This window comes from Scleropages formosus, chromosome 2 (assembly GCF_900964775.1).
Source record: "Scleropages formosus chromosome 2, fSclFor1.1, whole genome shotgun sequence".
Lineage (NCBI taxonomy): Eukaryota > Metazoa > Chordata > Actinopteri > Osteoglossiformes > Osteoglossidae > Scleropages > Scleropages formosus.
In genome coordinates, this window is record NC_041807.1 from 9,895,748 (window position 1) to 9,909,983 (window position 14,236).

Sequence of the window (14,236 nt, forward strand, 5' to 3'; positions counted from 1 at the left end):
TTAATTGTAGTAGTACTGTTTCAATAAAATGGCTCAAATTATGGCCTTCATTATGATCGCATGACTATTTTTGAAGAAATCAATCATTAATGATTACAAGATCAAGAACCATTTACACACACAGTGGATTACAAATCTTGCAGTTTGTCTCAGTCAAAATGCTTAACGTTACAAATAAGTAGTAACAGACTATAATGCATATACCACAACAGAGCTGCACTCACTGCATAATGAACTCCATACATACGCTGTACTCACCTGTATACACAGTACACACTATGCTATATAATACACCAAGCAAACACTACAAAAAGAATGTACAAACTATTCATGAATAAACAGCTGTCGCACTGAAATTTAACAGTTACTGTCAGCATCATCATCATAGTGATGATGATTGATAATTATCCTACCACCAGTCAGAGACACCTCTGCCCAAGGTAACTTGTAAGAGAAATAGCTTTTTGCAATGACATACAGCATATTTTTACCGGAGAAATTTGGGGTATCAAGGGTTCTACTGCAGTGTAAAATATAGAACATTAGAAATAGAATGAATAGCACAATTTCCATTTCAATCCATGGCGTATACACATACAATCAAAACTCCGGGACTGCGCCTAGGATTTGTCAACCAATCACATCATTTCATCCGGGATCCGGGATTTCTTTTACCCAATCATATCATCCGATCTGGGATTTTTCGTCCAATCACATTAGCGGATGCACCATCACATGACGAGGAACTGCTCGTTTGTTGTCGACCATCATGGAGCTGTCGGAGTTTGTGTTGAAAGGTCTGCAGTACCTGGCAGATCCGGTGCATTTCAGCGACAGCGCTTTTTCAACTCTGGTAGAGGCGTCTTTCCACAGCTTGCTACACTCCGACTCCAGCCACACAGTTTTAGGTGAGCGCTTTCCTCCTCTCGTTGTGTATATGGCGTTTCCGGCCTCTGCACACTGACAAGCAAGGCTTTTCAGGTGGCACGGAACACACTAGCCTAGCTTCCTGGTCCGAGATGAGTTTTTTTTAGAACAAAGACTTAAAGTATAGCTTACCCTAAACGCGAGGTTTGCGAACTAAACGTGCTAGCCGTGGCCCGGTTCGTTTTTGCTACAGTTAATCGTAGAGCAGCACGCGAGACGCAGGCCCACTCAGTGATTTATCACCGCAAACTGCTCGCTCTACACCCGCTTTCACAGTTACCTGCGCCGCTCCTCCGTCTACTAGGTCCGCTTCCGTGTGCTACGTGCTCTCAGCCGGGTTACGTCACTGCGCGTGAGAAGCGGCGAAGAACGTGGTCCTCGCGCGCACCCGATGACACAGTTGTGAACAGCGCTTGGCTACAGTATCACACGTTGTCCTAACCGCTTAACGGTGGACATCTGAATCTATGACTAGAATTAAAATTTAAACATGTGGGGAATTTTTGATCGCGCCCGGAGCCCACAGATAGAAAGGGATGTACCGTGTTTCCCCCACCACCCACCACCAAATTTTAGCGGATTCGGCTTTAAACACTTCATGCTATCTAGTATCTCGGTATAATACTATCATAGTCAACGCAATTTTTTTTTTTTTTTAAAAATTTACAAATACTCTGGTATCTTTCTCCTATCAGGAAGAGTTTTGCGTTTGGTATAGCTGCAGGGAACAAAACATTAAATATAACTTGCGATTGTAATATAGCAGCAGATACATCTCATTGTTACACTTTACGAATTACGTCAACCAGTAACTTATAACGGTCATGTTCGCTGTACAGTCACGACCGGTCGACCACATTACCTGGCTGTGTTTACGCATTCAGCTGTAGTTATAGGACTAAATGTTTGGCAACTCTGCCGTGAGAAACAAAAATCATTAGGGACATCCATTACAGTTACTGCTTTTGGATCCAAAGGTCGCAGCTTCGATCCGCACCTCTGGCTGTAGCAGCCTTAAGCAATGTACTTACCCTAAATTGCTCCAGTAAAAAAGTTACCCAGCTCTCTAAATGGGTAAATTATAACCTTAACCTTGTAAGTCACTTTGGAGAAAAGCGTCAGCTAAATGAATAAATGTTGTAAAAAAAAAATTTTTTTTTTTTAATCCATGCTCCCCTATGAAAATAGCCACAGTCCACTAGTGAAAGGGTGAAGTTTGATTTTTGGTGTGAAATACGAGCTCATTCTCAGCATCATATACAAGAACTGATCGCTCCGAGCGCCTCTAATAATAACGGAATGAATTAAAAGTCACGGCTTACTGCTCCTCTTAGAGTCCGGCCGAAAAAGGGAAAATCGTGGTTCATGGTCACATCCATAGCCGTTTTACGAGTCAGCTCGCGTTCTTCGCCTTTCTCTCCTCCTGTATTCATTTGCGTCTTTCTTCGGGAACTTTCAGTGTTGCGTTTAATTGGAACGTATTCCACATCAGATCTTCATTAACCGCATAATGGATGGCAGGTGGCCCAGTGTTTAGGAGCTGGACATGTGGCCACGAGGCTGTGCGATCAAATCCCTGGAGGTTTGTTGCTATTGTGCGGTACGGAAATGCACTTACAGCTACAACGTGATGGGAGTCTCTCATCAATGTGATGAGAAATAATATGGGGTGGAATGATTTTTATTGTTTAATAGAGAACATTCCACTCGCGGTTTCTTAGCTCCGCATGCGAGTCATATGGAGTTTAATAAACTGTATGAGTGCCTGAATAAGAACAAGCTGTTCTTTCTGCTCACTCTTAAATAAATGTTGGTTTTCACTTCAGACAATGTGGACCTGGAGCGGATCGATCAGGCTTTGCTGAAGCACTGTCACGGCGCCCTCACCACATGCACGCTGGAGTGTGTCAAACAGAATGCTGACAGAGCCACTATTAGGTAGTTTTTTTGTTTTTTTTGTTTTTTCCTTCTTCTTCTCCCACGCTTCTGCCATGGTTCACATAGAAAGAGAGCTTGCATGACACAGTCTGACATGGTATCTTTAGTTTTTGTACGTCTCAGCATCTTTTGTTTTCCTTTCTTTTTAACATATGTTGCAGCACCTGTCTTGAAGATCTTAAATTTGATTCAGAGCGAATAGATGTCTTTTACAGTTTGTACCAGGTATGGGGACATTTTCCCATTTCTCATTGGGGAAATTAGTGTATATGACTTATAGGCTAAGTAAATTATGCTTTTTTTCTTTTGTTTTCTAGAAAAATAAAAGTGATCTGGAAAACATAATGTCAAGGTGAGTTCTGATTTATGTCTGCAGGTTTGGAGAAAAAATATGCAAAGGTCATTAGGAGAAGGACCTTTGATAATAAAGTAAATTCCATTAATACTATACAAGATGTTTAATGGAGACATGTATTTTCTTCTGATTTTCTAGTTATGCTTGTCTGTATTAAGTGCAATATTTTTATGTGTAAAAAAAAAAAAAGTCAGTATTACATTTTTTAAATGCTAATTGTCATTAGATGAATTATTCTTTTGAATTGATAATGGTAGAACTTTATTTAGTGATCATAATTGATTTTACATTGCTGTATTTTTCATGTACTCTAGTATAGGTAGATGCCCTCCTCATATAATTGATGCTTCCTGGCGTCTGGAATATCAGATAAAGGTATTTTGAATAAGAATTTCATTAAATAAACCAGTTACCTGATTTAGCAGTAGCACTCAGATATTTTTTTTTTTTTTTAATAGAACAGTCACCTCCACAAAGTCAACCAGCCTTCCTATTTGATCACCTTGAACCTTGAGGTATGAATATGTCTGTATTTTCTCAACGTACATTGTTGTTGTGTGCCACTTCTAATATATATCTTTTTCGTTGTTCCAGAATGGTGGGACAAGATCAACAGAGGAACTAAGTTTCAGCTGCACAATGGAACAACTTCAGGTACTGGCATAATTGGGTTTGAATGCTAAGCAAAATTAAATATAAACTGCCCAGAGTGTGTTTCTGTTCTTCTGCAGTTATTTCCTTAAAATTACTTTATTTAAAAGATTTATTCTTCTTTAATCCTCTTTGCCTTAAGTTTCGAGGATACAGATGTCATGTTTTTTTTTTTTTTTTTTTTTTTTTAAGAATCTGATAGGTATGTCTGCAATACTGTAGATAAAGTTGGGTTTATGTTCAATAGACATGCTGCTGGGTAATTTAAAATGAGTCTGTCAAATGTTTTAATTACTGTTTCTTTAGCATATTTACTGCATGATCTTGGCTGTGCATTTTGTTGGTTAATGGTTAATCCAGAGTTCAGAGTTGATTTCAAATGCAAGATCATATCTTACTTGCAAGCTCTCTGCAACATGTTCCTGTTTATTTAGATATCTTAAGGCTTGGCTGGGACTGTGTTTATAAAAGATAAGGACGGATGCTGTTTCTGAACAGGAGAAAAAAGTTGAAAGTGTGTGTAGTTATGCAAAATACTTGGTTGTAGAAAACCGACATAAAATCATGTAATATATTTACAGGTGTCTTAACATTTCTTTATGGCGTTTTACGGCGACATTAAATTAGGACCTAGTGCTTCAGTTTTAAATATTTAAAATATTTCCATTAAAATTCATTCAGTCATATCACTAATTTTACTTGTTTTCTAAACAAAGCACGGGTGTTTTACTTAGGGGTTCATGGTTTATACTGCATTAACTTGAAAAAAAATTACGTTCTTTTAAAATTTTCTTCTACGTTTGTTCGGCTTCTATGCTGCTTATATTCGCATAATTGCCCTTCTATTGTAACTGAAGTTATAGGCACATGTATATTTTTACTCAATACATATTCGCATACATTTTTTTCTTTACGTCTGCACGTTTCATCACAGATAATTTACAATTAGTTTTGGATTTAATCAGCAAGTTATACGTGTTTTTTGTTTGAATTATTTTTAAAAAATCTTCACTTCTGTGCTAAAAACAGACCACGAGTTTTCAGTGTCCATACCCTATTAAAGAAATTAACACAAATTACGTAGTTATTCACATCGTGATGGAGCTGTCTTTAAGAAATATATTTTTCAAATATTTACATTATTTGCTTTTTATTGTTATAATACAGTTTGTTTTATGAGTATGAGGTGCCTCGCGGAAAAGGGCCGTGATGTGTAAGAACGATGGGGTTTGACTCTAGGTGGGTGTGTGCTGTGTGTGCATTTTACAGCACATGTTGCCTTTTGTGCAGGATCTCGTGGGAAAGATGAAGGATGCGGCCAAGAGCCTGGAGAAAGCCACGCAGCTGTGAAGATCATCAAGAACTCGCTTCTTCTCTCTCCATTTTTCTCTTCATAAGAAGTAATAAGGCACGGCTGTCAAATAGTAGCAACTGCTAAAGACTGTAGACAGAGTAAGCAGTGTGCGTGTATAAATAAAATCAGTGTTAATTGACCGTGTCATGGGTGCTCAAATCGTGTAAACGGCTCTCAAGGTGCTTTGCGGGTGTTAATGTTGCACTACATGAACGTGTGTGTGGAGTCAGAAATCACTGCTACAACCGATTATTCCCATCCGTTAATAGACTCATGAAACTCATTTCTTCACTCCCTTCAGTAAAATAACAGCCACAGCTTATAGGTCAACAAAACATGATCCGGTGAATTCCAAATATGGAAAGTAATATTAAATTTAGTTGAGTAAGTTTTACTGAAAGCAGTTTTTTTCAATATAAATGCTTCTTTCCATAGTAAAAATTGTGATATAAATATTTAAACATGATGAACTCCGTCCTTGGACACTGCACGTTTTCCCGCAGCCGTCATCGCGCGGTTACCGACATAAACTCGCAAACTCTTGTATTCTTATTTTGGAGGCACTTAAGATATTTAAATATGTGTAACGAAGTTTTCCCGAACACCCTTTCACCGAGCACTTCTTAGGCTCGTGGCCTGGAGACCCCCGTCTCTGGATGGGCCGCGTCGCGCGTACATAGAAGCGCCCTTTCAAAGGGGGCTCGCGACACCTCGCGCATCAGAGTCAAAAACCCCCTCTGTTCATTGTAGGTGTGTGTTGCATCGGTTTTCCTTTGCTTAGGTGTGTGACACGCCATAGATATATTGCAGAAGCACCTAGCTCACATCGTCGAGCCGTAGGTAACGCGCAATACGCGCGCGCTCCATTGTCTGCTCTGCCGCGCGCCCGTGTGCGCGCCGCGACGGCTATGAGATACTGCTACGCCTGTCTAGCAAATGAAGAGGACCGCCGTGTTAGGGCTTTTTGGCGTACACGCGCATTTATTTGTTTATTTGTCTGCGCAATAGGGGAGATCACCGGCGTTCGGCTACACCGACAGTAATTCCCAGGCCACCCTTAAGGAATGAGACCACGTGACGGCGCGGGGCGGTCGGACCACAAGCCATTTTGGGGACGGTGTCAGTTTGCGCGGAGCCACCAGCGATGCGTCTTTCGAGCGCCTCGCACTAAGGACGCTTAGGCGGCGGACGGCGATCGCGCCTCGGGAGTCGTACGGCCACCAGTGGGCTCTCCGGGGGGCCCTCGCGGCTCGGCTAGGCGCGGGGCCCACGCGTGGAGCGGAGCTCGCGCGGCGGCGCGTTCACTGCCACTGACAGCGTCTGCAGCTCCATTCAAGATGGCCGCTCGGCTCGCGGTCGCTCGGCGCTGATCCGCGGCCAACTTTCATTGTCCGCCCGCGCGCTCCCTTTCGGACTCGACCCCGCGGACCCGCCGGTGAGTTCCACCCTGGGGCCTCGCTCTGCTGACCGGCTGGGCTGAGTGACGAGGGGCTGCTGCGTGCTCCTGCATATTTTTTGCCTTCACCGGGAAAGAGCGTTGCCGTCCGATCTCTCGATGCGCGCCCCTGACACACGGCTCTCCCGCACCCACCCGGCTGTGCTGCCGCGCGCGCGACGCGGCTCTCAAATTCAGTTCCTTTCTCCGGCAAACTTCGCTCGTGTGCCTCGCGGATCCTCGCGTCGCCTGCACCAGCGTCCAGGCCAACGTTTCCATTTCTTTCTGGCCCATAGTTGTTTATTTGAACGATTCGGACCCGCGGCGAAGTGGCGGTCGGCGGCGAATCCGGAGCCGAAACAGCCCCGTGTTTTCGGGAGCTCCCGCACAAACCGCTCGTCTCGTGTGTGTGTCTTCACACACAGCCACCATTTCATACACATGCTTTCGGCGAGAATTTGCCAGTTGGGCCACGCGTTCGTTTTCAGCGTAACACGTGGGAATTGGATTTTATGAACTTAAGTTGTGCCGGAGGAGCGCGATCCCCCCCATGCCGGTTCCGCGGCGTCTCGAGCAGCAGCTCTGCCGCGTCCATCAAATAGATACTTTGTTGTTGCTACAGATCATTTCAATACCTGCCGTTCGGGTATTTGCACCGGTGGGGTAATTTTTCTCGATTCGGGTCCATCGCTGCGCCTCAGGTACTTTGCGGTAAAAATGTTTTGCAGGGATGATGAGGTGAAAACTGAGCTTGGCGTGTTTTGTGCTTTTTGTTTGCAACTCGTGTCCCGTATTTTGAGGGGACTGTCAGTCAGTGTCCCGCTGTCCCTGTCAAACAATGGACCCCGTCCGCTGTGTTAGGAATTTTACTGTGGTACTGTGGCATCCTCACGTGTTCCCCGAGTAAGTGGTGCTCGGAAGCTCCTGGAAACAGCGTGTACGGTTTATTCTTTTAGCAGACGTACATCTCAGCGAAAATACAATTTGTGTATTACATTAGGAGAAAAGAGACATAACTGCGGACGTGATTCTTCTTGTGTCCGGCCTCATGTGCTGCTGCTGCCGCTGAGCTCCCCCAAATTTGGGAGCAGCAGAGCAGCGAAAAGGCCTTTGCCCTCCTTTTGGGGGGAATCCGCTGCACCACTTACTCCTGCACTTCTTCTCTCAGAAACCACCCTGTTACCATAAAGCAGCTTATTTCACGCTGTGCGAAATTCTCAGTCATAACAGCCAGCGTCAACAGGTCATCATTTTAAGAAAGATGTGGTTAAGTTCTCTGCGACCAAAAAGTGTTTTGTAGAGTGATTTCTAAAGGTCAGCCAGGCAGTTACTGGTTTTGTTGTCGTCAGGTAATACAGGCCTTTGTGTGCGCGTGTGTGCCCCCGTGACACAGTGCTGAAGAATAAATTCTGATTTGCCCTCACTTGAGGTTTTTGCTCGTAAGTCTGATCCTGTTGTCACTCGCTGTGCACGTGGAACTAAGCGCCCATTGTGCTGCAGCGGCACAAATGACTGATGCGCTATATAAATCAGGAGTGAGAGGAACCAGTAGCCGGTTGATGATCGCGAGGCCCTGCTTTTTGTAGGCGGACAGTGAATGATAAGGCGATACCCTTTTTGACAGAAGTGCCAAATGCAGCGGTCACTGCTGGTCAGTCGCACTGTGTTTATACAGGCACGGGCCAGTTGTGCAAACATCTCCCCCCCTTGCTTCATCATCATCATCATGTGCTCTTGAAGGAACGTCTCGGAGATGAATGTATGGAATGGATTCAGCAGCTCTTGTGTCAAACGATGACCACGTACATGTCATTATTAAAATCTGCTCATCAGGCAGTAAGAAAGAAAGAAAGAAAGAAAAAAAAAAAAAACAACACATGGAAAGCAAACTAAAAATTTCTCGTCGCCTTTGACTTATTTTGCATTGTTTAAAAGCTGTAATGCGCAAGTGGTCATCTTTAAAATCGGATGTAATTCATTGCGCTTTATTGCTTTTTTTTTTTTTTTTTTTTTTGTTCCGTCTTGTAACCTAGAGCTTTTTAATTTGGCTGCCAATAACGGAGTTAGAGCTATGTGTAAAATGAATATTACAGCGTCTGTTTGTAAGTTTAAAAAAGGGAAAAAAAAATGAACTATTTCGCGGCCCAAATGTAAACAACGCGAACGATGATCATGTGTTAATCATGGAAACCCGGATTGTTATTCGTCACCCGACCTGCAGTGTTTGTTTAAAGTCGTCTTGTACAGCGTTTCGTGCTCGGCCTCCCTTCGCGTTTACTGCTGTACTAGAAACTTTGTAGCCTTGCGCAGTTGATGTTTTTGTTTGATTACTTTGCTTGTTTAATTCAGTAGCGCGTCGGTATTTTAGGACGGAAACGTAAGATGAAAGCGCTGATCTCCCGTCAATAAGTATGATTTTTTTTTTTCTTTTTCCCCCGTTTGTGTGGCAGTCAAAAGGTGCTACGGTTTCCACACCTCCACAGCCCAAGTTTGTGTACATTTGCTGTAAATTTACTGTACATTAAGTGTACATGCCGCGGCGGCACGCGCTGCTTAGTACTCCGTCGTGGGCGCGATGCCAAGTATAACCCAAGTTGCTATAGCAACAGTGAGGATGTCGCGGTCGCGAACGAAAGTAACTGTAGTCTAGTTATGTTGGAATGATAAAATAAACACAAGTGTATGATCGTTAAACCTCATTACCGAAGGTGTCCAAATAAAGCTGCACCCAAGCACTGCCTCCATTCTGACAGTACCTTTTGTTACCCTATTTATATAGTTTTTACTGTCGTTATGGAATATTCAGTGCCAAAAATTAAAATTGTAGGCATCTCTTGGCTGAAAGTGTTTTCCATTGTTTCTTTGCATAATAATAATAATAAAGCAAATTGCATCTATAGTGATTTAAGTGGTGTAACGTTTGAATTGGTCTTTCAAGGTGTTGCACGGAAAATCCCTGCAAAACCCAGTTAACACCACTCATTGAAAAGTAGGGTATTTACCTTATTACGGTTTCGTTTGTAGCTTGCAGAATTTTCTCCTTCATTTCCTTGCAGGGGTTTGCTTTCCCATGACGATGCATCGGACAACAAGGATTAAAATCACGGATTTAAATCCACATCTGATGTGTGTGTTGTGTGGTGGATATTTCATTGACGCAACAACCATTGTAGAGTGTTTGCACTCATGTAAGTATTAAGGGTTTTGGAAATGGCATCCTGCAGTTGTCCATCCTCACCGTTGTTAAGGGTTATGTTCTAAAATGTTTTGCTTGCCCTGAAAGAGCTAAATCTGTTATCTTGTGGATAAGAATGAAGGTTTATTTTTATGTCAAGGACACATGAATTACTGCATGCTTGCTTACTTCACATTTGACCACCTGAGTCATTGTTTGTTTCTGAAATTGATTCGCAGTTTGTAAAATGTGCATTGTCCGCTATCTGGAGACCAGCAAGTACTGTCCGATTTGTGATGTCCAGGTTCACAAAACCAAACCTCTTCTAAATATTAGGTAGGACTATTGCTTATTTCTTTCTCTACAAGAACACATGCAAAAATGAGTGTAAAAATGTTGTTGTGAATAATTTGTATTGTTGTTCTTCTGCTTGAGTAAAAATTAAACTAAAAAGCACCTGTTTACATGGGATTTTTAGGCCTTTCTGGAAAGACAAGTTTTATACTTTTTGAAAACAGGGAAAAATGTAGCTATACAATGTTTCAAAGTGTAGAAAAGATGGGTATAATAGCATTGAATTAGAAATCAGAATTATTCTAATTACCATATTTTGAAACAAATCTGATTTTGAATGCTGCATGTGTTTTAAACATCACTCTGTCAAAACAAAAGTTTTTAATGATGGACTTTAAAACACTACAGGTCTGACAAGACTCTTCAAGATATTGTGTATAAGTTGGTACCTGGTCTCTTCAAAAGTATGTGTCATTTAATACTTTATTTATTCTTTTTAAGTTGGTTTACTGCCCATATTGAGGTATGAGTGAGTATCCTCATTTTTTTTCCCTTCCAGATGAAATGAAACGGAGGAGAGACTTCTATGCAGAACATCCTTCAGACGATGGTAATGTTATGTTGCAAGGAAGGAAACACTGAAACTAATTTTGCTCTAAGGTGTTATATGGTGTGAGAAGAAATTTAAGTTTTGTGTTGAAGTATCAAAGAAAACAAATCACAAGCTTTGTTCAGTACTCCCTTGACTCACCACATTAATATAAGCTTGATTCTATAAATGCTGAAAATGAACTCAATCTCTATTTTTGAAGAAAAATCTGGAAGGAATCTTGTGTTAATGGAATGTTTTTTTTTTTTTTTTAAAGCTGCTAATGGTTCAAATGAAGACCGTGGGGAGGTGGCTGATGAAGACAAAAGAATCATTACAGATGATGAGATAATCAGCCTTTCCATTGAATTCTTTGAACAGAGCAAGTAAGCTAAGTTTTACCTTTTGCTTTGTTTCACATTTTAATGTGCGAGAAACTGTTTTTTTTTTTTTTTTTTAATTCCAGTTAGCTGCATTTCTAGCAAATTTCTTTGCAGGAGTAACAGTAATATTAGAAATGGGGCCTTTAGTACATTAAAAAGCATTACAAGTAACTTAACTTGAGTAGCAAAAACAAATTTTCTTTTACGTGTTTCAGGGCAGAAAAATTAGGAAGTACAGAAGACAGTAAAACAAGAGAAGAGGTACTGTTCTATTGTGCAACAGTATAAAATAACTTTTTCTTACACTTACATAATGTAGCCATTTGAAAATGTGTGCGTTTTTCTTCCGCTTTAGGGTAATAGTAAACGCTATTTGCAATGTCCTGCCGCGATGACGGTGATGCATTTGAGGAAATTCTTGAGAAGTAAAATGGATATTCCATGCACGTTTCAGGTAAGCAAATGTACCGTGAAATTGTGTGTGTGTGTGTTAAGCATAGTCAGCACAGCATAAAATATTTAAAGACCATGTTCAGCATATTTTTGCTTTGTTAGCTACTTAGGCATGCAAGGTATGCCACATTAAGGTAAAATTATTTGACGGACATCTTGAATTACTCTAAATAATCAATTGTATGCAGCAGAAGTAAGAAGTTTTATGTTTCTACTTTTGCAGTGAAATTACAGCTATTTATTTTAACATTGCAATCAGTACAATAATAGAGAATTTAAGAGGGTAGTATTTAGTTCAGATGGGAATTTTGAGTGGGTGTACTGTAAAATTGTATTAATACATAATTGTATTAATTTACAGTAACATTTGTTTTGCTGACAGTTGTCTCCAAAGCAACTTGGCAACTCCAAGGAATTGTTAAGCTTCTTATAATCATTTCCACTCATACTGCAGGGTAATTTTTACTGAATTTGTAGTAGTTAGAAGAGCACACTCAACCTTACCGAAGGCTTCCTGACAAAATGCGTGCCTCCCGAAAAATAAAAACGTTTAAGTTACGGTATGATAACCCACTAAACTTAAATCGTATCGTTTTCTTTCAGATTGAAGTCATGTACGAAGATGAGCCCTTAAAAGATTACTACACGTTAATGGACATTGCTTACATCTACACCTGGAGAAGGGTAAAACCAGCATACTTTTCAGTAGTGTGTCCATTTTTCTCTTAACAGCTGCACGGTACTTTTACAACAAATACTGTGAAATTTTTCCAAAGAATTAAGTAGTTGCTGCTGTATGTATTAAACATTTTAAGATATGCTTGTAAGCATAAAGAAGGTTTGCAAGGCAACTGCTGTAACCATCACCCCACCTGCTGCCTACACAGCTGTCATAAGAACGATGATAAATTGGGTGTATCGGATAAAAATGGCGTGTTGTTTTTTTCCAGAATGGCCCTTTACCTCTGAAGTACAGAGTACGTCCGAACTGCAAAAAAATGAAAATAAGCCACTCGGAGGGAGGACACAACAATGCCAGCCGGTCGGAGGTGGAGAGCGACTCAGCCAGCGACAAGGCCAGCAGTCCAGCCGGGGTGCCTTCCACGTCCTCGTCCCTGCCAAGCCCCACAACCCCAGTGCAGTCTCCCCATCCGCATTTCCCTCACATCTCCAGCACGGTGAACGGGAGTGCCAAGGGCCCAGGGCCCACCCCAAGCTCCCCGTTATCCAGCAAAGCGCACAAGGCCCCGGTACTGGGCTCCTCCACGTCTTCGGGATGATTCCCGCCAAGGCCAAACCACCCAGCTCCATACATGCCAACTTTGCTCTGTTGTATACAGGCTTTCTTTTTATTGTTGTTGTCATTCTGTATGTGCAACTTTATTGGACATATTTCAGTAGCTGTGCCAGGGAAGGAGGATGTCCACTAAAGTAAAGTCAGTCATTTCAAAAGGGTGTAAATGAGGGTATTGGACAAAAATGTACTGAAACTCCGTTATATTTACTTAGGAGACTGAAGATGACTGTAGATTTAAATTTTGGCCTGTTAAACTAGACAGTGTTACCTGTTTGCCATTTTAAATTGTATTTTTTGCAGGTTTTTCCATTAAAAGACTGGTTGTCATTATATGAAGTAATACTGGCCTACAGTTATCTAGGCTGTAAATGGTGCCCATTATCTAACATTGGAAAGGTACACAAGTGAAAATGGGATATTTGCAAAATGAAGAAGAAAACATGTAAAGTTAAATGTAAATGTGGGAAAGCAGCTTTTAACTCGTCCTGTTAGGGCCAGTGCTTACTGTATTTAAAGAGTGCTGCAGAATATATAAAAATTCGGAGTTCACACGTTAAGGTTCCCATGTTAGCTTCTAATAAGTATTGTTTCTGTTGAACAATAAATGGTTTGTTGAATATGTAGCAGTTTGATTTGAACATAGCTAACCAGGAAGCTAGGTTTGTGGTAAACAAATGTTTATAGGAAGTTATACGGGCCTATTTTTATTTCTATACAGAGGAATAATGAATCAAGGCTTATTCAGCGTAGCCTCTGTATAATGATCCTTTCCTGTTATGAGACTTTTTTTTTTTTTTTTTCCTTTTTTTTTCTCTACCCCCCCCCCACGCTCTTCTGGAATATTTGTATTGGTTGATTGTATGTAAAGCTATTGTATTGTTACTGTTGCACAGTATAAAATAAACATTTTACATTTTGATTACTTCATTATTGGCCAGCCAATTGTCTGTGTGGTAAAAGTAATGTAAACATGTTACCGAAACCACGCCCTTTGAGAACTTCATATCCGTTGGGTGATAATAAATGTCTTTTGCCTCACTCGCCTCTAAACACATCGAGGTTTTTCTACACTGATGCACGCAGTTACAGACATGTCCTTAGAGCAATAAGAGAATGAATGGAGTCTTCGTTCATCCCCGACTCTGCTGGAAGCCAGTACCGCTACACAATGTATTTACTGCCTAATGTGAGTTTTAACACTTCCCTAAATAAAATACAAAAAAAACCCCTGAAACTAACTTTGATCAGCATGTGATACAATACAAATAATTTGAAACCCGTTAGTTGAAAAATCATGTGTGATGATGGTCGTGAAGAAGTGATTTTTTTTTTTTTTTTTGTTACTTTTTTTGCTTCGCACTATTTGCAGTCGCACACAAAAGGAA

General features: G+C 41.1%; 2 protein-coding genes across 2 annotated transcripts; both read left to right on the plus strand.

Moving 5' to 3' along the window:
• The first annotated feature begins 507 nt into the window (after window positions 1-507).
• Window positions 508-5,365, plus strand: commd3 (COMM domain containing 3). Its single transcript, XM_018762852.1, has 8 exons — window positions 508-908; window positions 2,754-2,865; window positions 3,027-3,090; window positions 3,183-3,217; window positions 3,535-3,595; window positions 3,679-3,735; window positions 3,815-3,874; window positions 5,162-5,365. The coding sequence occupies exons 1-8, from the start codon at window positions 770-772 to the stop codon at window positions 5,219-5,221; spliced, it is 588 nt and encodes a 195-aa protein (XP_018618368.1). The 5' UTR covers window positions 508-769; the 3' UTR covers window positions 5,222-5,365.
• A 723-nt stretch (window positions 5,366-6,088) lies between these two features.
• LOC108940586 (polycomb complex protein BMI-1-like) lies at window positions 6,089-13,670 on the plus strand. Its single transcript, XM_029249853.1, has 10 exons — window positions 6,089-6,660; window positions 9,717-9,848; window positions 10,075-10,171; window positions 10,538-10,593; window positions 10,689-10,739; window positions 10,996-11,104; window positions 11,317-11,362; window positions 11,457-11,555; window positions 12,158-12,238; window positions 12,505-13,670. Exons 2-10 carry the CDS (start codon window positions 9,731-9,733, stop codon window positions 12,832-12,834), a joined length of 987 nt encoding a protein of 328 aa, XP_029105686.1. The 5' UTR covers window positions 6,089-6,660; window positions 9,717-9,730; the 3' UTR covers window positions 12,835-13,670.
• The last annotated feature ends 566 nt before the right edge of the window (window positions 13,671-14,236 follow it).

What these genes read in the sequence shown, in the direction of transcription:
- commd3 (XM_018762852.1), top strand. Translation starts at nt 770, where the DNA reads ATGGAGCTGTCGGAGTTTGTGTTGAAAGGTCTGCAGTACCTGGCAGAT. An exon ending in GCTGACAGAGCCACTATTAG is followed by an intron (nt 2,866 to 3,026) that starts GTAGTTTTTTTG and finishes CATATGTTGCAG; the next exon opens with CACCTGTCTTGAAGATCTTA. An exon ending in GTCTGGAATATCAGATAAAG is followed by an intron (nt 3,596 to 3,678) that starts GTATTTTGAATA and finishes TTTTTTTAATAG; the next exon opens with AACAGTCACCTCCACAAAGT.
- LOC108940586 (XM_029249853.1), top strand. Translation starts at nt 9,731, where the DNA reads ATGACGATGCATCGGACAACAAGGATTAAAATCACGGATTTAAATCCA. An exon ending in AGAACATCCTTCAGACGATG is followed by an intron (nt 10,740 to 10,995) that starts GTAATGTTATGT and finishes TTTTTTTTAAAG; the next exon opens with CTGCTAATGGTTCAAATGAA. An exon ending in ACATCTACACCTGGAGAAGG is followed by an intron (nt 12,239 to 12,504) that starts GTAAAACCAGCA and finishes GTTTTTTTCCAG; the next exon opens with AATGGCCCTTTACCTCTGAA.